The sequence below is a fragment of the Doryrhamphus excisus genome, linkage group LG3 (assembly GCF_037039965.1).
Source record: "Doryrhamphus excisus strain RoL-2023G ecotype Guam linkage group LG3, RoL_Dexc_Guam_v1.1, whole genome shotgun sequence".
Classification (NCBI taxonomy): domain Eukaryota; kingdom Metazoa; phylum Chordata; class Actinopteri; order Syngnathiformes; family Syngnathidae; genus Doryrhamphus; species Doryrhamphus excisus.
The window spans coordinates 3,943,857-3,969,305 of NC_136359.1; the positions used below are offsets into that span (position 1 = coordinate 3,943,857).

Genomic DNA, 25,449 nt, shown 5'->3' on the forward strand with positions numbered 1-25,449 from the left:
GGTTAATTAGGGAGCTTTATTGTGGCAGTATCAACATATAAAACAATACATCTTTTTTCTTCAAATAACATACAAACATTCAAATGTTTCACTTCACAAAGTTCATAAGGCTTGGTTGTCCCAGAGGTTGGTGAGAGGGCCAAATGAAAATCTCCCAGAGTTCGAAGCATAAAATGACAACAGTCGTACAAAAAAAAGAAAGTGACCGTGCAAAGGGAGTGTGCTACTTACAGTACATGCTAACACATTCCAGTGGAAAATGAGCCAATCAAATATTCTGAAATGTACTACGTACTATGTACTGAAATTCCCACGCCCGATGCAAACACCTCAGGTATCATCAACTGCTGGCACGTGGGCCAAACTTGGGAGCGACTAACATTCTTGCAGCATTTTCCTACAACCAGCAAATAGAGGATCTTTGAGGATCTAGTGTTTTGGCAGTAAGTTCTGAAAAAGTATCAGGGGTGTTGGACCTATTTCTAACGTCAAGACAAGGCTCTGTCTATTTTTATTTCATCAAATGGATACTTGACGAAAGTCAAGTCAAATATACTCAAGTCAAATATACTCTATATACCAGGGGCGCTTTGCTTTTCTTAACCCTTAGATCAGGGGTCTCGAACACGCGGCCCAGTTTGAGGCCCCCTTCTTGACATGAAAGTTTAATGTTAGTGCGGCCCACGCAAAGTTTGATATGAATGCTGTATGGTATCATGTACCCAGAAAAAAATATTACGTTTGATTAATGTTCATGTTAAAGGTTAAATAACTGTTAATAGTTATCCTCCCTATCCGTGTGGAAGTGGTAAGTTTTTGGCTATTTAAGTTGAAAGAAAATAACTTGAAGGCTACCGTTTAGGTCGCTAGCTCTCTAGTTTGCGAGTTAGCATGCGTCTCAAGACCCTGCAGTTGCGCAATATGTTGTAAATAAAGAGTATAAATGTGACTATAGTCGTGTTTTGTCATGTCTACAGGACTCTAATAATGCTTTGTTCATTTTAATCTGAAAAAAATTATTTGTCTACCCACCAACTATATATGGTTTCTTGTGGTTTGGATTCCATAGAAAATGAATGCGGGTCATTTTTGACCCACTTATGGAAGGTTGGGGTAGTAACACAAAAAGTAAAATTTATTAAAACGTGTAAAAGGTAAGTTAAAACTGTGAATGGTATGATAGCAAAAACATGTTTCTTGAGGAATACCTGGAATATGAAATCATGAAAAATTTTAATTACAAAAATATTTCAAGAAAACAACCTGACCAGGCCAGTTTTAACCCACTTATGGAAGGTTGGGGTAGTAACACAAAAACTAAAATTTATTAAAATGTATAAAAGGTAAGTTAAAACATGATATCATGAAGCATGATATCAAAAACATATTTTTTGAGGAATACCTGGAATATGAAATGATGAAAAATTTTCATTACAAAGATATTTCAATAAAACAATGACCGGGTCATTTTTGACCCACTTATGGAAGGTTGGGGTAGTAACACAAAAATAAAAAATTCTTAAAATGTATAAAAGGTAAGTTAAAACTGTGAATGGTATAATAGCAAAAACACGTTTTTTATTTGGAATATGAAATGATAAAATTTTTTCATTATGAACATATTTCAAGAAAACAACCTGACCCGCTAATTTTTGACCCATTTATGCATCTAAGGGTTAAGAACCTACAGTAAAAAAGCTTTGCGGTAGGGCTTTTTTTAAGGAATTCATCCTTATAAAACAGTAGTACACCCCTGCTATAGATGATCTTTGACGAGAGTAAACACATTATGTTATCAATTTGGTTCAAAGATTCAACTTGGAATACAAAAACGCTCCATTAAATTTAAGCTTTGACGTCAACAAGTGTTTTTTTTAAACCATTCTTTTATTAAAAAAAACATTCAAAACTTTCCTTTGCCCAAAAACAAGACCCTTTATGTGACCTCATTCCAAAATGAGAGCGAAATCTCAAGTGTAAAGGCCAAGCTACAAGCTAAGCTAATATGCTACGTCACCAGCTGGGAGCCCTCGTCGATTTTTATTGACATTCTTTCCTAACATTATTAAGCTAATCTCCATATAGGCAAAAAAAAATACCTAATTCGCATATTGGATGCATTTAAACTGAGAGAATGAACCAGAATGAACCGGAACACGTCACTAAAACGTTAGCATGCCTTGCTAGCATGCTCTGTTAGTGTTTCAACACAGCCTGATAACAATACTACAATGATAGTTTTTTTTAAATAGTGTATTAGAATTATTGTAAAAATGAACTTTAAAATGTTTACTTACCCATTTGTGAGTTAATTTAGCATTTACTTCACGAGGTGGAGTCAATGTTTTTGGTCAAGACAAAGCACATGCATTCTAATGAAGACAGCCAAGCCTACAAGCAAAAACCAGGACAAGACAAACAGAGCAACATTATTAAACCACTTTTTTTGTCTTTTTGCCACATCTATTAACACTATTTACAAATGAGGGCATGCAGATTTAGCACGTAAAAAATGTCTGAATTAGCTCCGCATTCCGAAATGTAATCCGCACAGAAGGAGAACAGACGGCGGTGCTTTAGGTTTGCTATGATAGTGATTTGGCCCTTCTGTTGGTTTCAGTGCATGTGTTTCTTCCCGTGGAGGGAAAATAAATGCTTTATTTCTGCATAAAATCTGCTTAATTCTGCATATTCATAATGCGGCGGGAAACCATTGACTGACGATGACAGGAGGAGCTTTGTGGACACGAATGAATGCATCACAGAAGAGATTCATTGAGATTCTTGCAAATAAAATGATACTATTTGTGTATCAGTAAACACATATAAATGTATACAAAGTACTGCGTAAATGTCTTAGGTCACCGTTAGCTTGGATTAGATCACAAATATTCATTCAATTTCTACCTCCGAGGGTCGCAGGGGGGTGCTGGAGCCTATCCCAGCTGTCTTCAGGCGAGAGGTGGGGTCCAGCCAATCACAGGGCACATATAGACAAACAACCATTCACACTCACATTCATACCTATGGACAATTTGGAGTCGCTAATTAACCTAGCATGTTTTTGGAATGTGGGAGGAAACCGGAGTATCCGGAGAAAACCCACGCAAATATTATTTTTTAAAATGATTTTTATTGTAAAATATATTTTATTTAAAAACATAAAATTTATTTATAATAATAATATTATTATATACTGTCCTATAAACAGTACACAGGCGAAATGCTGCGTTCTCAGAGCACTTAACTTAATAATAATAATAATGATAATAATTTATTATTATTAAATATTATGAATTATTAATATTATTATAGTACAATCCCAATCAGGGATTCCCAAAATTGACCAACTCAGGGCCCACTTGAAAATCTAAAAAATGTCAGCGGCCCACCTTTGTCCGATAAACAGTACATAGGCAAATAATAATAATTATATTAATAGTAATAATAATAAATTATTATTATTATAATATATATTCATAAGAATAAAGTATATATTATATAATAATAAATAAAAAAATCTAAAAAATGTCCGCGGCCCATCTTTGTTTGATAAACAGTACATGGGCGAATAATAATTATATTAATAATAAATTGTTATTATTATAATATATATTAATAATAATATATATATTATATAATAATAAATTTAAAAAATCTAAAAAATGTCCGCAACCCACTTTTGTCCGATAAACAGTATATAAGCGAATAATAATAATTATATTAATATTAAAAATAATAAATTATTATTATTATTATTATATACTGATAAGAATTATATATATAGAATATTATATAATAATAAATTATTATAATTATTATTCGCATAAGCGAATAATAATAATTATATTCATATTAAAAATAATAAATTACTATTATTATATATTAATAAGAATGATATATATATATAATATTATATAATAATAAATTATTATAATTATTATTATTTGCCTATGTACTGTTTATAGGACATAGGCAATTTTTTTGATTTTCAAGTGGGCCCTGAGTCGGTCAATTTTGGGAATCCCTGATTGAGAAGATCATAAACAGGAATCATAAACAAAAATATTCCATTCATAAAGAAGCAATCGTTGAGGAAATTTGCAGTCGAATATGGAGCCAATTAAGCGCGCTATAAAAGGGATTATTGTATATATTCAATGTTTATTTCACATATAATAGTGACCGAAGACTTTTACACAGTACTCCCTTTAGGGTACCCTCACACAAAGGAAGCCTTACCGTAGTATTCGTAATACTACAATAATAAGTTTGTTTTATAATGATATTACTCAATTTTAGAATTTTGCCAATTATTTTGGTAAATTACAACTTTTTTGCGTAATTCTCTTCCCATGTGACAACTGTGGAGGTGTTAGCGGCATACCTATCAACACACGTTTTTCCCGGGAAACTCCCGTATTTTATCCTTCTTTTCCAAAAGGAGTTTCTTTTATTTTCCCGGAAAAACGTTGCCAGGTATGCTAGGTTTTTTTTCAGCAGGGACAGATGTGATTGGTTGCAACAGGATGCTAATTTCCTGAGAAGTTGGTCAACACTCGCAGACATGACGTGCCAAACGACAACGGGAAGCTAGCAAAAGTGCGTGAAAGCGGTTTGGTTTTTGCGTTAGTGTCAGACTGCGGTCCTTTTTGTGTGTGTGTGTGTGTGTGTGTGTGTCCACTCGTTACGTTACAGAATAGAGGCGGGATGCTCAGTATGTCTTTACACAGTGTTGTGGGAAAAGAGCTACAGACAAGGGGTGCCCAAATATTTTCCATTGAGTGGCCACCTGCAGTAAAATAGCAGGACTTAAACCAATCAAATGCTAAAACCTATTAAATGATATCTTTTGCCAATAATGAATTATGACTATTATTATGATTATTTTCAAAACGCATTATGGACACCCTGGGCTAAAACCTCCTATACAAGAACGAAACACTAAACATTAAAAACATACATAACACTAGCACATCCTGAGCCCCTTTCACACAGACCGCCTTTTTTCCTGCATGGCATGTCGGCAAAGTTCAGGCTTTGGAGGTCCTATCTGAGCTGCAACAGAGGTGGGGTTTTGCCTGTGTGAAAGGGTATTCCGCAATGTCGGGACTGGGGTGTGAGACTCTAACACCGCAACTGGCGCTGTGTGAAAGGCACAGATAAAAAATAAATAAATGTTAGGGCTCTGATGAGTGGCATTTCTGTGTGAAAGAGGCTCTAATCCCGGGCCAGTCAACCCTCCAACAAAATTTCAGGAAAACCCTCATTAGCGCCATTTTCCTACATCCTGCTCTGACATTCTGTCTTCAAGCACTTCTTCTGACGCTAACTATTGGACAAAAACACAAACATGTTTCATCATCGCAAACATACATAACACTAACCCAGCACTTCCTGAGCCTCTTTCACACAGACTGCCTTTTTTCCTGCGTGGCGTGTCGGCAAAGTTCACCCAGCAATTTTCAGACTTTGGCGGTCCTATCAGAGCCGTAACAGAAATGGGTTTTTGCCTGTGTGAAAGGGTATTCCGCAAGGTCGGGACTGGGGTGTGAGGCTCTAACACCGCAACTGGCGCTGTGTGAAAGGCACAGATAAAAAAAAAATAAATGTTAGGGCTCTAATGAGTGGCATTTCTGTGTGAAAGAGGCTCTAATCCCGGGCCAGTCAACCCTCCGACAAAAATTTCAGGAAAACCCTCATTAGCGCCATTTTCCTACATCCTGCTCTGACATTCTGTCTTCAAGCACTTCTTCTGACGCTAACTATTGGACAAAAACACAAACATGTTTCATCATCGCAAACATACATAACACTAACCCAGCACTTCCTGAACCCCTTTCACACAGACCGTCTTTTTTTTTTGCGTGGCGTGTCGACAAAGTTAACCCAGCAATTTTCAGGCTATGGCGGTCCTATCAGAGCCGTAACAGAAACGGGTTTTTGCCTGTGTGAAAGGGTATTCCGCAAGGTCAGGACTGGGGTGTGAGGCTCTAACACCGCAAACTGGCGCTGTGTGAAAGGCACAGATAAAAAATAAATAAATGTTAGGGCTCTGATGAGTGGCATTTCTGTGTGAAAGAGGCTCTAATCCCGGGCCAGTCAACCCTCCGACAAAAATTTCAGGAAAACCCTCATTAGCGCCATTTTCCTACATCCTGCTCTGACATTCTGTCTTCAAGCACTTCTTCTGACGCTAACTATTGGACAAAAACACAAACATGTTTCATCATCGCAAACATACATAACACTAACCCAGCACTTCCTGAGCCCCTTTCACACAGACAGTCTTTTTTTTTTGCGTGGCGTGTCGACAAAGTTAACCCAGCAATTTTCAGGCTATGGAGGTCCTATCAGAGCCGTAACAGAAACGGGTTTTTGCCTGTGTGAAAGGGTATTCCGCAAGGTCGGGACTGGGGTGTGAGGCTCTAACACCGCAACTGGCGCTGTGTGAAAGGCACAGATAAAAAAAAAAAAAAATGTTAGGGCTCTGATGAGTGGCATTTCTGTGTGAAAAGAGGCTCATTCTGTCTTCAAGCACTTCTTCTGACGCTAACTATTGGACAAAAACACAAACATGTTTCATCATCGCAAACATACATAACACTAACCCAGCACTTCCTGAGCCCCTTTCACACAGACCGCCTTTTTTCCTGCGTGGAGTGTCGGCAAAGTTCACCCAGCATGTGTGAAAGGGTATTCCGCAATGTCGGGACTGGGGTGTGAGGCTCTAACACCGCAACTGGCGCTGTGTGAAAGGCACAGATAAAAAAAAAAAAATGTTAGGGCTCTGATGAGTGGCATTTCTGTGTGAAAGAGGCTCTAATCCCGGCCGGTCATCCCTTTGACATACTTATAGTGGATATTCCACTTTTATGAAAATTTCAGGAAAACCCTCATTAGCGCCATTTTCCTACATTCTGTCTTCAGCACTAACTATTGGACAAAAACACATTTTTTTTTTCATCACCACAAACAAACACACATCGCCCGCCTTTTTTTGTCCGAAATGACATCACATGGTCTGAGAGAGAGAGTGAAATATCTGCCGTGGTCGTGTAAAAGATTTGTGCCGTACCCCGGGGCATTACAAAATAGCTAAAATTTCTCCCATTGGGTACATTTTTGTCGTCTTTTATAAACGCTTAATTTTTTTTTTTTTCAAAATAAGATCAAAGTAGATCCTCTGACTGAAAAAATTCCTGAAAGAGCTGCGTCACGTAAAAATGTACAAAACCTTAAAAACAACTTCACTTACCAATGTGTCTTTTCTGCGTGTTTTGATATTTATATATATTTATATATATTTATATATATTTATATATATTTATATATATTTATATAGTCAACTTAGGAGTGTGGTATTCATTCAGTGACGACTCCATCGTCTATCAATGGTGATTGACGTTTCTCGGGGACCAATCAGGTGCTGCTCTTTGAAGAGGCGGTCCGTTTTTTTGTCTGACAGGCGTCTTTCTTTGCAGGCAACCGCCACAAACGTCCATCTTAACAAGTGATGGGGTCTTATTGAATTGGGAGATAAAATGGTTCCGCTAGGAAGTACTGCTAAGATGATAAGATAAGTAAAGACATGTTAAGACGGACTTTTGGGGATGTATTTTTTTTTTTCCCTGAAGTGACACCTCCTGTTTTTTTTTCCAAGTCTTAGTCAGACCACAGATGCTCCATGGCCATGCTGACCTTACACACGATCCATCGGCGAAGAGGGCAGTAATACTCGTAGTGGAACTGCTCAAATTCCGGGGTTTGGCGGATCTCGTGCAGAAACGACACGTCCAGGTCGGATTCCAGCAGCAGCAGCAAAGTGGGCACGGTGACCAGGAGGACGCCCGTGAGCACGGCGACAAAGCGGGCTACGCTCAGCACGCAAGCGTTGAGCCTCTCGTTGGATGACAGCAAGCGAAGGCCGCCGCGTAGGACCCCGGGAAAGCCGGCGCGGCTCACGGCCAGACGGGTGAGCTCGTAGGCGCGGTCGCGCTCCCGCTCGGCCTCCAGCTGGGCCTGGATATCGGGGTCATCGTGGAGCTCCCTCAGGAGCCTGGCGGGGCTCTGGACTGGCAAGGAGAAGAGAAGGTCGACGCCTCCCTGGCTGTCATCCACTGGGGTGGGCAGCATGCTGGCGCAAGGGCTGGAGAGGACATGGACACATAAATAGTAGGTTCAATCCCGGGTGGACCCCACACTTTGCCCTAGGATCCACAGCCAGTAATATCTAAGTATATAAATAAAATGTGTCCCGAGAGCCTGTTTATGTAAGAAAATCATTGATCTGATTTGATCATTGAAATCATGATTATAAAAATGTTGTTTTATAAAAATGAATGTAAAAATGTATATATTTTTATCGTTATAAACATGTTCTACCTACTTACATTGTACACCACTGTAAGACTTTTTCATTCATTCAAATTCATATTTTTTTCGCAACAAAACTGCTTTATAAGAAACATTTTTGTCATAAAACTACAATTTTTTCCCCTCAAATTTAAAACATTTTCTCATAATATTATGACAGCACTCCTAAAAGTAGATTTTGAGATTTTTCTCCCTTTTTTTCTCATGAATTGAAGATTTTTTTTTCTATAAATGAATGACTGAAAAATAATGATTTTGTTTCCATAAAATTTCACATATCACAATTTTGTCATAAAATATATTTTTTTGTTTGGTGCTTTTCTACCGCTTATCCTCACGAGGGTCGCGGTTGTTTCAGAAATTCATATTTTTTCCCAACAAAACTGCTTTGTAAGAAACATTTTTGTCATAAAACTACATTTTTTCCCCCCTCAAATTTAAAACATTTTCTCATAATATTATGACAGCACTCCTAAAAGTAGATTTTTTTGTTATATGTAAAATTAAAGATTTTTCTCCCTTTTTTCTCATGAATTGGAAGATTTTTTTTAATAAATGAATGACTTTTTAAATCAAAATAATTTGAAAAATAATGATTTTTTTTCCCATAAAATTTCACTTATCACATTTTTGTCATAAAATATACTTTTTTGTTTGGTGCTCTCGTGCAAATTCATTCATTCATTTTCTAACGCTTATCCTCACGAGGGTCGCGGTTGTTTCAGAAATTCATATTTTTTCCCCAAAAACTGCTCTGTAAGAAACATTTTTGTCATAAAACTACAATTTTTTCCCCTCAAATTTAAAAAAAAATCTCATAATATTATAGCACTCCTAAAAGTATGATTTTTCTTTAAATATGTAAGACTTGAGATTTTTCTTCCTTTTTTCTCATGAAATTAAGAATTTTTTTCAATAAATGAATGACTTTTTAAATCAAAATAATTGGAAAAATAATGATTTTTTCCCCCCATAAAATTTCAAAAATCACATTTTTGTCATAAAATATTTTTTTTTGTTTGGTGCTCTCGTGCAAATTCATTCATTCATTTTCTACCGCTTATCCTCACGAGGGTCGCGGTTGTTACAGAAATTCATATTTTTTCCCCAAAAACTGCTCTGTAAGATACATTTTTGTCATAAAACTACAATTTTTTCCCCTCAAATTTAAAACATTTTCTCATAATATTATGACAGCACTCCTAAAGGTATGATTTTTTTTTAATATATAAGACTAAAGATTTTTCTTCCTTTTTTTCTCATGAAATTATTTTTTTTTTTCAATAAATGAATGACTTTTTAAATCAAAATAATTGGAAAAATAATGATTTTTTCCCCCATAAAATTTCACATATCACATTTTTGTCATAAAATATATTTTTTTTGTTTGGTGCTCTCGTGCAAATTCATTCATTCATTTTCTACTGCTTATCCTCACGAGGGTTGTGAGGGTGCTGGAGCCTATCCCAGCTGTCTTCGGGCGAGAGGCGGGGTACACCCTGGACTGGTCGCCAGCCAATTTGGAGTCGCCAATTAACCTAGCATGTTTATGGAATGTGGGAGGAAACCCACGAATGCACGGGGAGAACATTCAAACTCCACACAGAGATCGAACTTGGGTCTCCTAGCTCCGCTAACCACTTGATCACCGTGCAGCCCGACTGTAGGACTTCTAGACCGCATAAAAAATTGTTGACAATTGAAATCCGGCAAACCTGTACACAAGCTCAGAGATGGTTAGCGCTCCGGAGGCCTCGTCATCCTCCTCCATTTCACTTCCCGCTTTGGGCGTCTGAGGTGGAATATTGGAGGTCTCCATGGCAACACGGGGAGGAAACGGCAGGTCTGACGCAGAGATGCCTCCATCGATGCTTTGTGTTTGTTCACCGTCGGCGGGAGCGGTTGACGGTGTGAGCGGGGGCAATGTCGTCGAGTCCTTCATGGCTACAGCACCTGGCGGAGGACACGGACACTGAGGTGTTACGTATGTCATAATTCACAATAATATACCGAGATGAGTTAGAATGTATTAAAATAACAGTTTTCAACAATTAATAATGCATTTTTTTTTACTGACATAACACTGAAAATGTTTCATTATGCATATGAGCCACACGATGGCGCTCACACACTTACAAACAGAGGTGCAGCTCATCTGTCAAATAGCAACAAGAACATTCATTTATTTTCTACCGCTTTTTCCTCACGAGGGTCGCGGGGGGTGCTGGAGCCTATCCCAGCTGTCTTGGGGCGAGAGGCGGGGTACACCATGGACTGGTTGCCAGCCAATCACAGGGCACATATAGACAAACAACCATTCACACTCACATTCATACCTATGGACAATTTGGAGTCGCTAATTAACCTAGCATGTTTTTGGAATGTGGGAGGAAACCGGAGTACCCGGAGAAAACCCACGCATGCACGGGGAGAACATGCAAACTCCAACACAGAGATGGCCGAGGGTGGAATTGAACCCTGGTCTCCTAGCTGTGAGGTCTGTGCACTAACCACTCATCCACCGTGCAGCCGATATATTGGTATATGTTTGTATATATATTAGTTATAACTTGGGAGTGTTCAGTTGCTGTGTGATGAGTTTAGTGATTACCCATGCATGCACGGGGAGAACATGTTAACTCCACACAGAGATGGCCGAGGGTGGAATTGAACCCTGGTCTCCTCACTGTGAGGTCTGTGCGCTAACCACTCACCCACCGTGCAGCCGATATATTGGTATATGTTTGTATATATATTAGTTATAACTTGGGAGTGTTCAGTTGCTGTGTGATGAGTTTAGTGATTACCCATGCATGCACGGAGAGAACATGCAAACTCCACACAGAGATGGCCGAGGGTGGAATTGAACCCTGGTCTCCTAGCTGTGAGGTCTGTGCACTAACCACTCATCCACCGTGCAGCCGATATATTGGTATATGTTTGTATATATATTAGTTATAACTTGGGAGTGTTCAGTTGCTGTGTGATGAGTTTAGTGATTACCCATGCATGCACGGAGAGAACATGCAAACTCCACACAGAGATGGCCGAGGGTGGAATTGAACCCTGGTCTCCTAGCTGTGAGGTCTGTGCGCTAACCACTCACCCACCGTGCAGCCGATATATTGGTATATGTTTGTATATATATTAGTTATAACTTGGGAGTGTTCAGTTGCTGTGTGATGAGTTTTGTGATTACCCATGCATGCACGGGGAGAACATGTTAACTCCACACAGAGATGGCCGAGGGTGGAATTGAACCCTGGTCTCCTAGCTGTGAGGTCTGTGCACTAACCACTCACCCACCGTGCAGCCGATATATTGGTATATGTTTGTATATATATTGGTTATAACTTGGGAGTGTTCAGTTGCTGGGTGATGAGTTTAGTGATTACCCATGCATGCACGGGGAGAACATGTTAACTCCACACAGAGATGGCCGAGGGTGGAATTGAACCCTGGTCTCCTCACTGTGAGGTCTGTGCGCTAACCACTCATCCACCGCGCAGCCGATATATTGGTATATGTTTGTATATAAAGTAGTTATAACTTGGGAGTGTTCAGTTGCTGTGTGATGAGTTTAGTGATTACCCATGCATGCACGGGGAGAACATGCAAACTCCACACAGAGATGGCCGAGGGTGGAATTGAACCCTGGTCTCCTAGCTGTGAGGTCTAACCACTAGATCGCCGTGCCGCCCGCAACAAGAACATAAACAATGTAATATCTGGTAATGGCAACCCCAAAAAACAGTTGCTACCATAACTGTTTTGTCAAGGAGGTACAGTATTTTGGCCACTGGGTCAAGAGGTTCCCCCTTTGTGTGAGTTAAACTGTGGATAAGCAAGGTGTTGACAAGCATGCCTACCACCCCCCCACCCCCCCCCCACCCCCACTTGATCCATCTGAGACAGCTGGATATATTTTTACACACACACACTCTTGTACACCAATGTGCTCGAACCGTGTGGTGAGCACGTCGGCCACACAGTCAGGAGAACAGGAAGACTTGGGTTCCAATCTCTGCTCGGCCATCTCCAAATTGTCCATAGGTATGAATGATTAAAGACCAGAATGTTGCAAAGTGTTTCTCATGATTAGATGATTATGGAATTATCGCTATGAATGAATGGCGATGGAGCCATCTGAAATCACAACCACATGTTCCGGTAACTAGATATTTGACAGTTTAGCAAAATGTATTAAGAACCACCTGATGATGACGAGTTGAGAGTCATTACAAGCGCATTAAAGGAGGGAAGGAGGGAGGGAGTGGAAAAAGTGAGGAGCAGAGTGAAGGGCAGCTGCCATGGTAACGTAATCAACACACAGGCCAAGATGAGTAGAGGAGAAAAGGGATGGGACCATTCTGTATTCATTCATTCATTCATTTTCTACCAATGTATCCTGCACCACCCTGGACTGGTGGCCAGCCAATCACAGGGCACATATAGACAAACAACCATTCACACTCACATTCATACCTATGGACAATTTGGAGTCGCTAATTAACCTAGCATGTTTTTTTGGAATGTTGGAGGAAAACCGGAGTACCCGGAGAAAACCCACGCATGCACGAGGAGAACATGCAAACTCCACACAGACATGGCCGAGGGTGGGATTGAACCCGGGTCTCCTAGCTGTGAGGTCTGCGCGCTAACCACTCAACCGCCGTGCAGCCCATTCTGTAATCAAGAGTGCTAAATTGGGAATTCGAGTGGTTAACGCGCAGTCCTCACAGCTAGGAGACCAGGGTTCAATTCCACCCTCGGCCATCTCTGTGTGGAGTTTGCATGTTCTCCCCGTGCATTGCATGGTTTCCTCCCACATTCCAAAAACATGCTAGGTTAATTAGCGACTCCAAATTGTCCATAGGTATGAATGCGAGTGTGAATGGTTGTTTGTCTATATGTGCCCTGTGATTAGCTGGCCACCAGTCCAGGGTGTACTCCGCCTCTCGCCCGAAAACAGCTGGGATAGGCTCCAGCACCCCTTGCCTTTTCTCACCCCCTATCGTGAAGACCATCTGAAATCATATCTGTAGACTCTTTCTACCTCTTCAAACAAAAGTAACCCTGAGCTGTGTAGGCCAACGCCAACATGATGCGGAGAGGTTTCAGGTTCAGTTCAAGGACACTCCGGAGGAATGGAAACCTGCCAAAGAGTGAAACATCACACTGCCCTGGTCTAAATGTCTCCTTGAGGAGATTTAGAGGGGCTTAATGTCGGGAATGCGATTGACATCAATTGACATCATCAAAGATCTCTCCGAATGATAGCGGTGTTTGGTAAGACTCGGATGCTAACCTCTTTCACTGGAACCATCCACTTATCCACTGTATCAGTCACAAAGTCTGTCAACGATCTTTCATGGATGTTCCTCACTACTCTTGAGTGACAGTAACTCAGAGACATGATCGGGCCAGTGCCAAACGCAATGACTCATTGACATGCTAATTGCTAATTAGCTTTTTAGCATTGTCGCATATGGTCCCGTGGGTATTAATGGTTACTTGAGCCACTTTAGTCATAAAAAAAGGCAATCTTTTCCCCTCAAATTTAAAACATTTTCTCATAATATTATGACAGCACTCCTAAAAGTAGATTTTTTTATATGTAAAATTAAAGATTTTTCTCCCTTTTTTTGTCATGAATTGAAGAATTTTGTTCAAAAAATGAATGACTTTTTCAATCAAAATAATTGGAAAAATAATGATTTTTTTCCCATAAAATTTCACATATCACATTTTTGTCATAAAATATTTTTTTTGTTTGTTGCTCTCATGCAAATTCATTCATTCATTTTCTAACGCTTATCCTCACGAGGGTCACGGTTGTTTCAGAAATTCATATTTTTTTCCCAACAAAACTGCTTTGTAAGAAACATTTTTGTCATAAAACTACATTTTTTCCCCCTCAAATTTAAAACATTTTCTCATAATATTATAGCACTCCTAAAAGTATGATTTATTTTTTTAAATATGTAAGACTAAAGATTTTTCTTCCTTTTTTTTCTCATAAATGATGAATTTTTTTCAATGAATGCATTACTTTTAAAATCAAAATAATTGGAAAAATAATGATTTTTTTTCCATAAAATTTCACATATCACATTTTTGTCATAAAATATTTTTTTTGTTTGTTACTCTCATGCAAATTCATTCATTCATTTTCTAACGCTTATCCTCACGAAGGTCACGGTTGTTTCAGAAATTCATATTTTTTTTCCCAACAAAACTGCTTTGTCATAAAACTACACTTTTTTCCCCTCAAATTTAAAACATTTTCTCATAATATTATGACAGCACTCCTAAAAGTAGATTTTTTTTTATATGTAAAATTAAAGATTTTTCTCCCTTTTTTCTCATGAATTGAAGATTTTTTTTCAAAAAATGAATGACTTTTTAAACCAAAATAATTGGAAAAATAATGATTTTTTTCCATATATCACATTTTTGTCATGAAAAATATTTTTTTCTTTTGGTGCTCTCGTGCAAATTCATTCATTCATTTTCTACCGCTTATCCTCACGAGGGTCGCGGGGGTGCTGGAGCCTATCCCAGCTGTCTTGGGGCGAGAGGCTGGGGTACACCCTGGACTGGTGGCCAGCCAATTTGGAGTCGCCAATTAACCTAGCATGTTTATGGAATGTGGGAGAACATGCAAACACAGAGATCGAACTTGGGTCTCCTAGCTGTGTGGCCTCCGCGCTAACCACTTGATCTCCGTGCAGCCTGACTGTAGGACTTCTAGAACGCATTAAAAATTGTTGACAATTGAAATCCGGCAAACCTGTACACAAGCTCAATGCATGCTGGGGCTTTGTGTTAGCAAATGAATGGAATTGTTGTCAATCACATACGTGCATGTTTCCAGAGAGTATCAAAAATGATGATTGGCATTAGCATTCCTCATCTTACTTGGCTCTAGTGTGTTCTTCTGAAGCCCAGCACTGAACCCAGCGACGCTGTCCCCGTGGCCCACCAGCCGCACATACACATCCCGTGCCGTGTGGTTAGCTATGCGGAGATGGAGGCTACGCTGGGTGGTTATCTTCACTTGGCACCTCAAGGTCTGCGCCACCACCACCGATGATGATGACGGTAGCTCCTCTAAGGGATCCGCCTGGTGGGGATGGTACACTTCAAGCGGTCCGGCTTCTATCTCCTGCATACCATCCTCTGGCGGGTCACCTCTGTTAGCTAGATTACTGTTTTGGTTTGCATTGGTACCATTTCGGTGCTCGAGAACCTCCATCGCGGAGTCTGATGCTCAGACCCGGGTGTCTACTGCAAGGCGACTACATGAAATGACTGGGCTGTGGCATCCGAACACACACACACATCTCGATGTGGGTTACTTGGATAACACAGACCAGTAACACTTGTGATCCACAGACATGGCCGCCCTGCCTGTGAATGTCAGCGATGTTAACAAAGACTGCAGGAGGCATTAGAAGCAGATCAGTCCCAAAGCTTCTGGTTCTAAATATAACCAAGTGGTCCTGGAGGGAGAGGGGCAGCTAATCTAAGTGTGATTACAGATAGGGAGGCCTGACCCCGGATGGGATGGGGATCACTTTACTTCAGGCGGTCTTTTCCTCCCGTCACATGTGTTTTTGTTTCCTCCATCTTCACCTTTGAACTTGTAGGTACTAACCACAAGGTCTGGACTGATACGGTGCATTATGATTCCAGAAAAAAACAAGTTAATACGGAGTTCCCCAAGTGGTCGGTCAAGAACGAACTGTCAAAAGAACTAGTTCTTTTTTGTGAACGGAATGAACAAGGTCACCGTCCCTAAAATACCCGTTCAGTCTGTTCAGTTGTAAATGCTTTTTGTTGATTGGCTGGGGAGTCAGTTCACTGGTCCTTTTTGCAGGGTGGGACTATCTGCGTTCTTGCCTGGGGGGGGAATCTGGACTCACGAGTCCAACAGAGTCGACACGGCTGAGCGGGTCTATGCACAGGGGGAGATCACAGGCTAACGACCAATTGACTAAAATGACTGAAATGAACGGATCTTTTTACTGAACCGGTTCATTCAGTCAATCGGTCGTTTGCCTGTGAGCTCTGTTCAGTCAGCTAACCGGGGTGTACCCCGCCTCTCGCCCAAAGACAGCTGGGATAGGCTCCAGCACCCCCCTGCGACCCTCGTGAGGAAAAGCGGTAGAAAATGAATGAATGAATGAACACTGCATGGAGTCGGCCATGACATGTCTGACATGACACAGTGAAGAAAAGTTTTCCTCCCATGTGTGTGGAAGTGGTAAGTTTTTGGCTCCTTACTTTACCCTTCTCCCCCTACTAAGTTTGAAACCCTTTCTTAAGTTTAGAAAAAAATATAATAGCGGTTAAGTAGTTAGCTAACTGGCATGCTAATGCTTAAGTTGGTGGCCATCTCTTGTGTGAAAAATAAGTTAATACGGAGTTCCCCAACATGCCATGCATGGTGTGGTAGTGGTCGGTCAAGAACGAACTGTCAAAAGAACTAGTTCTTTTTTGTGAACGGAATGAACGAGGTCACCGTCCCTAAAATACCCGTTCAGTCCGTTCAGTTGTAAATGCTTTTTGTTGATTGGCTGGGGAGTCAGTTCACTGGTCCTTTTTGCAGGGCGGGACTATCTTGCCTGTCTTATCCAATCGTCACGCCTCTCTCTGTGCGTGGGTGGGGTTAGCTGAAAATGAATGACTGAATGAACACTGCATGGAGTCGGCCATGACATGTCTGACATGAAACAGTGAAGAAAGGTTCTCCTCCCATGTGTGTGGAAGTGGTAAGTTTTTGGCTTTTTACTTTACCCTTCTCCTCGCACTAAGTTTGAAACCCTTTCTTAAGTTTAGAAAAAAATATAATAGCGGTTCAGTAGTTAGCTAACTGACATGCTAATACTTAATTTGGTGGCCATGTCTTGTGTGCCTGGAGTGATCATGTAGTGTAATAATGGTGTAAAGATGACTATAGGGGTGTCATTTCATGTCTACGGGGCTCAAATAATCGTTAAAAAAGTCATGAACAGGTTTTCTATAGTCTAACTTTAAAATATTCCATTCATTAATGTTAAATCCTACATTGTAGAAAGTCACGCAGTGCGGTAAGGGAATCAATTAACCGTGATAAACGAGGAACGGTTGTAAATTGTACCATGAAGGACAAGACATGGACTCCAACTTTTCCTTGACTGAAGACTATGCAGTAGTTTCCTTGATAAAACAAAATGAGTCCTTAACAGGATGTGCTCGGCATGTAAATGAAGTCCAACCTAAATAAGAACATTGATAGGAGATAGCCTTAACCAGAGCGTGTGTATGGACTTAGCATGAAGAGGACAAGCTGTGTAAACAGAACACGGTTGACACTAATGCTAGGTCAGCTTCCTGTTTCCTTTCTAATGTCGGGAGATTAGAGCTCTGAATATAGATGGTGATTCTAGACGTTGAGGACACTTTATCCCAATGTCCTTGCAGCAAGTCGGGTTGTTGACGCTTCCAAAGGGAGGATGTGATGGAAACCAATTTGACTGATCGGTCTATCTACATACATATACTATGTTCCAAACCAGTATGTTTCAACCAGTACCACAACCTAACAACATGCGCTGATGCTCCTTTAACCTTCTTGCATGCTCTCCAAACACATATTCCATCTCACGTCAGGTCCTACAGTCGCATATTCTCTGGTATATTGTCGTCCTACCTGAGATTTATGCCTTAATCCGATAATAGACCACAGGGGAGAGCATCCGGAATAATACAGGAGAATAACAAGAAAGATGGATGGTAGAATGCAAATAAAAAGTACGTAGATTGTGGACTGAGAAGATGGTGTCCCGAGGTTCCTGATTCAAGCTGATGGCAAAAATGACCCTCAATAAACATACATTTTTGTATGAGCTCTAAACATATATGTCATAGATTTTTATTTTATTATTTTTTAGATATAGGCACATATAGACAAACAACCATTCACACTCACATTCATACTTATGAAAAATTTGCAGTCGCTAATTAACCTAGCATGTTTTTTGGAATGTGGGAGGAAACTGGAGTACCCGGAGAAAACCCACGCATGCACGGGGAGAACATGCAAACTCCACACAGAGATGGCCGAGAATGGAATTGAACCCTGTTCTCCTAGCTGTGAGGTCTCCGCGCTAACCACTCGACCGCCGTGCCTCCCCGCCATGAGAGTATCTTACATAATAATTGTTGGAAAAAACAATAACAAATTAAATATATTGTGAAATATTTTTTTTCTTAAAGGGGATTTTTATTGAGTTGTGGACTCCTATCGAGCAGTTACACACAATAACCCACACAGAAAGCTTTCTAGATCTTCCAGAATTTGTCAATATTCCAACTGGATTTAATGCTACCCACGAAAACATTGATTTAATTTATTCCACACATGGCCCGCCTCCTGACGAGGACTTTCATTTTCTACCGCTTATCCTCACAAGGGTCGCAGGGGGGCGGGTGCTGGAGCCTATATCAGCTGTCTTTGGGCGAGAGGCGGGGTACACCCTGGACTGGTGGCCAGCCAATCACAGGGCACATATAGACAAACAACCATTCACACTCACATTCATACCTATGGACAATTTGGAGTCGCTAATTAACCTAGCATGTTTTTTTTGGAATGTGGGAGGAAACCATGCAATGCACGGGGAGAATGTGCAAACTCCACACAGAGATGGCCGAGGGTGGAATTGAACCCTGATCTCCAAGCTGTGAGATCTGCGCGCTAACCACTCGACCGCCGTGCAGCCCCCAGTGCAACTTATGTATGTTTTTTCTACCTAATTATGTATTTTTGGCCTTGTGCGAATTCCATTTTTTACTTGGTCTGTGGTCTCTGGTGTTGCAAACTGTACATTAAAATGTTAAAGCAAGGACACACACACTCACACACACACACACACACAAACATGCACAGACATGGCGGGACCCTCAGGGAGGGTCATGGGAAGGGTATTTTTAGCAAGCACCAATTGTCGTCTCCAGGGAGACTGATGGAGCATCAGCTGCTCAATCAGGGGCTCTGAGTGAGGGGTGTGTACATGAGAGCACGCATGGGGACCTCCCCGCGGGATGTGTTTGTGTGTATCTAACGAGGAACATCCGCTTACCGTTTTCCATGGCCGCCTCTTCGTACTCGGTGGTGGAGGGCAGTGCTGGTACCAGAGGTTCCATGTTCATGATGAGGTTCTTATGGCTCAAAGAGTTAAAGCTTCGGCTCTGGCCGAACTGAGCTCTGAAAACACAAAGGCCGATTTTGGACTGTGATTAAACATAAACATTGGACCGAGAAGAAGGTCTGATACAGATTTAGAAAAAGGAAATTGGTAATGGTAATGGTTTTATTTCATTTGAACATGCATCAGATTACAATTGAATGCATCACATAATCAGTTCACAGTTCCACATGTCCAAAAGGAGTAGGAAGAAGCAAAGCTTATTAAATCCTACCCCTCCATCTGGTACTTTTACAATCAGTAACTGTTACATTTGTTCACTTCCTGCTTTCCTCATAAAATTTAAAATTTAAAATTTAAAATTTAAAATTTAAAATTTAAAATTTAAAATTTAAAATTTAAAATTTAAAATTTAAAATTTAAAATTTAAAATTTAAAATTTAATTTTTTTCAAGTAATCTTATCAAATGAAACAAACCGTAGGCTAGGGCTATGTGTGTCAAGAAAAACAAGCAAATAGCCCTGATCTGAAAAAGGCCAAAATATCAAGGACTTGGAAGCCCAAATTCGCTTATATTTTTCTCGTTTTCTCTGATTATGTCTACTATATTGTGTAATACTAGTATAAAGGTGACTATAGGGGTGTTATTTCTTGTCTAGAGGGCTCTAATAATGTTAAAAAAAACATTTAGAAGGTTGTAAACCGGTTTTGTATGTTCTAACTATGAAAATATTTCATTTATAAATAATGAATCGAACAGCGAACAGACCTCACAGCTAGGAGACCAGGGTTCAATTCCACCCTCGGCCATCTCTGTGTGAAGTTTGCATGTTCTCCCCGTGTATGCGTGGGTTTTCTCCGGGTACTCCGGTTTCCTCCCACATTCCAAAAACATGCTAGGTTAATTAGCGACTCCAAATTGTCCATAGGTATGAATGTGAGTGTGAATGGTTGTTTGTCTATATGTGCCCTGTGATTGGCTGGCCACCAGTCGCCCAAAGACAGCTGCGATTGGCTCCAGCACCCGGGCAACCCTCGTGAGGATAAGCGGTAGAAAATGAATGAATGAATAATGAATCCTACTTGGATAAACCAGGTTTAGCATTCAGCTTTGTCTACCTCTGCGTGCACTTTAAAATGTTGGTACAGCTGGTGTGAAACTCTTGTGTTACACTGTCCGTACTGTTGTTTACAATGAACTCAGCAGCGCTATTAATGCTGGTTGAGCCGTTTCCTCCTTACCACTATTACAACATTGGTTGTGTTGTTGTATTGTGCAATATTCTTGTTAATAAATGACCATGTGATCAAGTGTATCTCCTGTCTTAACACTCATGTCATGTGACTATAGTAGGTCAAACACATTATCAGGGATAAGGGATTTTTGGTGAAGTTGACCTTACCTCCGCACTTCAGGTGGCTCTCTCTGGATTTTAGAACTGGCCTCTATCACCTCCTTGGCTACTCTTCCACTGCAGAAACACACATTTGGAAATGATTTTCAGTTCCATTTTGGTCATGCGGGTTCTGTTTGCAAGTCATTTCCTGCCAGCAGGCTTAGCAGCTCCATTAGCCTGATTGTTAGGGAAGGTTTCCGGACCACAATAGTCCAAAGCAGCAGGTCACCACATCCCACACACTAGCCTATTGTGGCTGAAATTGACGGTTACGTCGTAAATTGCATGTCTGAGGTGGGGGGGGGGGACGCCATCTTTAAAGTACACAACATTTTCACAGTAAATCATGAAAAGCTCCGCCTCTGATAGAGCAGATAAGCGCGTAATCCTCTCTGGTTTGTAGAAATTGCCTTCGTTTGCGAAGTGGCGTCGATGTAGTGGTGAGTAGGTCCCCTTTAAGTATCATGAAGTATAATAAACACCACACCAGTGATATATATATATATATATAGATGGACGGCAGCAGCATACTTACATATACAGTAGATAAGACTAACAATATGGGTCAGAAAATATGTCACCTGTATCGGAACCTGCTGCCCTTGAAGAAGATGTTGCTACTCGACATCGTCTTTATCTGACTTGACTTTGCACACCTATCAGAGAGACAAGAACAAACACAGATTTCATGACTGCCGAACCCCAGTTTGTCTAATGGTAAGCTAACATGAGTGTTTCAATGTAACAGTAATGTTATTGTTAATATTGTAATGGTTTTATTTCATTTAAACATGCATCAGATTACAATTGAATGCATCACATAATCAGTTCCCAGTTCCACATGTCCAAAAGGAGTAGGAAGAAGCAAAGCTTATTAAATCCTACCCCTCCATCTGGTACTTTTACAATCAGAAACTGTTACATTTGTTCACATCCTGCTTTCATAATATAGTTTAAGTTCATTCATTCATTCATTTTCTACCGCTTTTCCTCACGAGGGTCGCGGGGGGGGTGCTGGAGCCTATCCCAGCTGTCTTTGGGTGAGAGGCGGGGTACACCCTGGACTGGTGGCCAGCCAATCACAGGGCAGATATAGACAAACAACCATTCACACTCACATTCATACCTATGGACAATTTGGAGTCGCTAATTAACCTAGCATGTTTTTGGAATGTGGGAAGAAACCGGAGTACCCGGCATGGTGGTATAGTGGTTAGCGCGCAGACCTCACAGCGAGGAGATCAGGGTTCAATTCCACCCTTGTGTGGAGTTTGCATGTTCTCCCTGTGCATGCGTGGGTTTTGTCCGGGTACTCCGGTTTCCTCCCACATTCCAAAAACATGCTAGGTTAATTAACGTTAACTAGTTAGCTAGTTAACACTCCAAATTGTCTGAATGTGAGTGTGAATGGTTGTTTGTCTATATGTGCCCTGTGATTGGCTGGCCACCAGTCCAGGGTGTACCCCGCCTCTCGCCCAAAGACAGCTGGGATAGGCTCCAGCACCCCTTGCGACCCTCGTGAGGAAAAAGCGGTAGAAAATGAATGAATGAATTCTTTACTTACAACTATATTTCATCAGTCGTTCAAATGCATGAAAAATTTATGATTTTTAAAAATGAAGGTGATATTTTTTTTTTCATGCCTAAAGTGTCACAAAAACACTTGAAGCAGGTTATCATAATGCGTGCATAAAAGGGCTAGAGGGCTCTAATAATGTTAATAATTTTTTGAAGGTTATAAACATTTTTTTTACGCTAAAACTATAAAAATATTCAATATTGACACATAAAACTATAAATCACAACTAATTGTTCCATTGTACTTTTGTGTGTGTTTGTGTATGTAAGCCCACGCACTTGTAAAAGGCCTGATTCTCCACCCCGCACTTCCATAAGTGTTTACACGCCGCAGGAGTCGAGGTGTGGAAGGTCAACACCAGTTTCTTCTGCACACAGAAAGAACAGACAAAGACCAAGTGGATGAGTTAAGGTGGCGAAACACTGAAGGATGTACATTAAACACTCAGTGAGAGAGGGAGCGGTGCAAAAAATAAAAATAAAGGCTGACAGCCACATTGCAAAGTGCATGTTATCAAGCATTTAGCTTTAGGGGTCGGCGTGGCGTGGTCCTAATGGGCCTGGAGGATGGAAGTGCTTTAGTCTCCAGTGTTGTGTGTCTGGTAATACGATACAACAGATCAATTCCGCCCACTGGGAAGGAGCTCAATAGGATGAGAATGAGTCGGTGAAACACACACATCTCTACTGGACTAAAAAAAAAAAAAAACTATAAATCATAAAGCGACCCAAAAAGAACGTAAACACTGACCTCGCTTAAAGTGGCTTAGTCAGCCGGATTGCAACCACTCCTCTCTGGCACGCGTCACTTTACGTGATATGATTTACACACATGTGCTGCACTGGACATGTGTGTGTGCGTCCATGTTTGTCAAGCTACTACAACTTCCCTTGGTCCCAAAAAATGACTTCATGAAGAACAAAAAGGACATCGCAGCGAATGACAAAAGTGAGGGTGACGGGTGATGAGGTGATACATGAATATCCTAAACATATGCACTCGCTGGCCACTTCATTAGGTATACAGCAGCATAGACACTTTGGAACAACAACAGTCCTGATTGGGTTCTCATGTAGTCCTTACGCGGGCGGCTGTGGGGCGCCATTACCGACCATTTTTTTTTTACCATTTTTTCTACCACTTTTCCTCACGAGGGTCGCGGGGGTGCTGGAGCCTATCCCAGCTGTCTTCAAGCGAGAGGCGGGGTACACTCTGGACTGGTGGCCAGCCAATCACAGGGCACATATAGACAAACAACCATTCACACTCACATTCATACCTATGGACAATTTGGAGTCGCTAATTAACCTAGCATGCATGTTGTTGGAATAATTTTACTTTATTTTAGTTTTATTGTGTGTGAGATTCATTGTTGTACGCCCCACCCCCCCCCCTCCCCCAAGTGCACAGTCATTCATTTTCTACCGCTTATCCTCACATTCATACCTATGGACAATTTGGAGTCGCCAATTAACCTAGCATGTTTTTGGAATGTGGGAGGAAAACCGGAATACCCGGAGAAAACCCACGCATGCACAGGGAGACACATGCAGCCCTCCATAAAATATTGTTATAGTAAAAATTCAATTGATTTGCAGCCAAAAAGTTACTGCAAATGGGCGGCACGGCGATCTAGTGGTTAGCGCGCAGACCTCACAGCTAGGAGACCAGGGTTCAATTCCACCCTCGGCCCGTGCATGCGTGGGTTTTCTCCGGGTACTCCGGTTTCCTCCCACATTCCAAAAACATGCTAGGTTAATTAGCGACTCCAAATTGTCCATAGGTATGAATGTGAGTGTGAATGGTTGTTTGTCTATATGTGCCCTGTGATTGGCTGGCCACCAGTCCAGGGTGTACCTCGCCTCTTGCCCAAAGACAGCTGGGATAGGCTCCAGCAACCCCCGCGACCCTCGTGAGGAAAAAGCGGTAGAAAATGAATGAATGAATAAAGTTACTGCAAATGAAGTATTTTCAAAAACAACAAAATTGAAGCAATACTATAAATTGTAGTCCAAATACAGCTCCCGATTGTTGCTCCATCCAATTTAGTGGACACATGATCAATCACAATTTTTCCCCGGAGAAAACCCACGCACGCACTCCCTGGGAGAACATGCAAACTCCACACAGATAGATGGCTGGGATTGAATGAGCTAACAAGGATACAAAAAAGCTTCAGCCGAGCTGCACCAAGACGAGGCAAGTGAAATACTAGTGAGTCACTTCATTTCTTGTGTCCAACCAAGTAGATCGATCACTAAATTCAAATCAAATTTGAACTTGAGAGTTATTAAACCAGAGAGAAATGTGAGTAAATCTCAAAGTTTATAAAGTATATGTTGATGGTTTCTACAGCCTTAAATGATTGTAAAGAAAATAAAGTTGGCTACGTCATGGATTTCACTTTAAGCGGGCTATTTTGGGAATCTATCTCCTTGCGATAAATACATAAAAACTGCGAATCGGTAAAAGGAATCGAGTTTCCCTTCAGTAGAAATTGACATCACTTCTCTGAAAATGTGAACATATTTGCTGTCAGTGTACCTAATGCTGTGTCCGATGAGTGCAGTGCACACGCACTTGATCGTGATTATGCCTGCTAAGACCACATGACGGACCCCCCAGACACTGATGTACAACCACGTTAAAGTACATGACAACATCCACACAGCAGTCAAGTGTGGGGATGGTGATGGTGACTGTTGGGGATGAGATATATCATCAAATTGGGAGATTGGAGCACAGGAGTGAATTTTTTGGTGCCATCTTCCACCTCCTCCTCATGTACTCACCAGTGACGACTATGTTTACACACGGAGAGAAGAGACAGAAACACAAAAGATAAAACTAAGCAGCCGTGATTCAATCGGATTAAGCTTTTCTGCAAAGACCCGAACACAT

The 25,449-nt window shown here is 40.8% G+C and overlaps 1 protein-coding gene across 1 annotated transcript in view; it reads right to left on the minus strand.

The window, feature by feature from the left end:
• The window catches only part of frmd3 (FERM domain containing 3), a 62,113-nt gene continuing 36,664 nt past the window's right edge, over positions 1 to 25,449 (minus strand). The window contains exons 10-16 of the mRNA XM_078789475.1: positions 22,827 to 22,915; positions 21,551 to 21,625; positions 20,976 to 21,044; positions 19,506 to 19,630; positions 10,092 to 10,329; positions 7,702 to 8,149; positions 1 to 2,391 (exon numbers count right to left, since the gene is read on the minus strand). Coding sequence (XP_078645601.1) covers positions 2,326 to 2,391; positions 7,702 to 8,149; positions 10,092 to 10,329; positions 19,506 to 19,630; positions 20,976 to 21,044; positions 21,551 to 21,625; positions 22,827 to 22,915 — 1,110 coding nt within the window. The 3' untranslated portion in view covers positions 1 to 2,325. The remainder of the gene's footprint in view (positions 2,392 to 7,701; positions 8,150 to 10,091; positions 10,330 to 19,505; positions 19,631 to 20,975; positions 21,045 to 21,550; positions 21,626 to 22,826; positions 22,916 to 25,449) is intronic.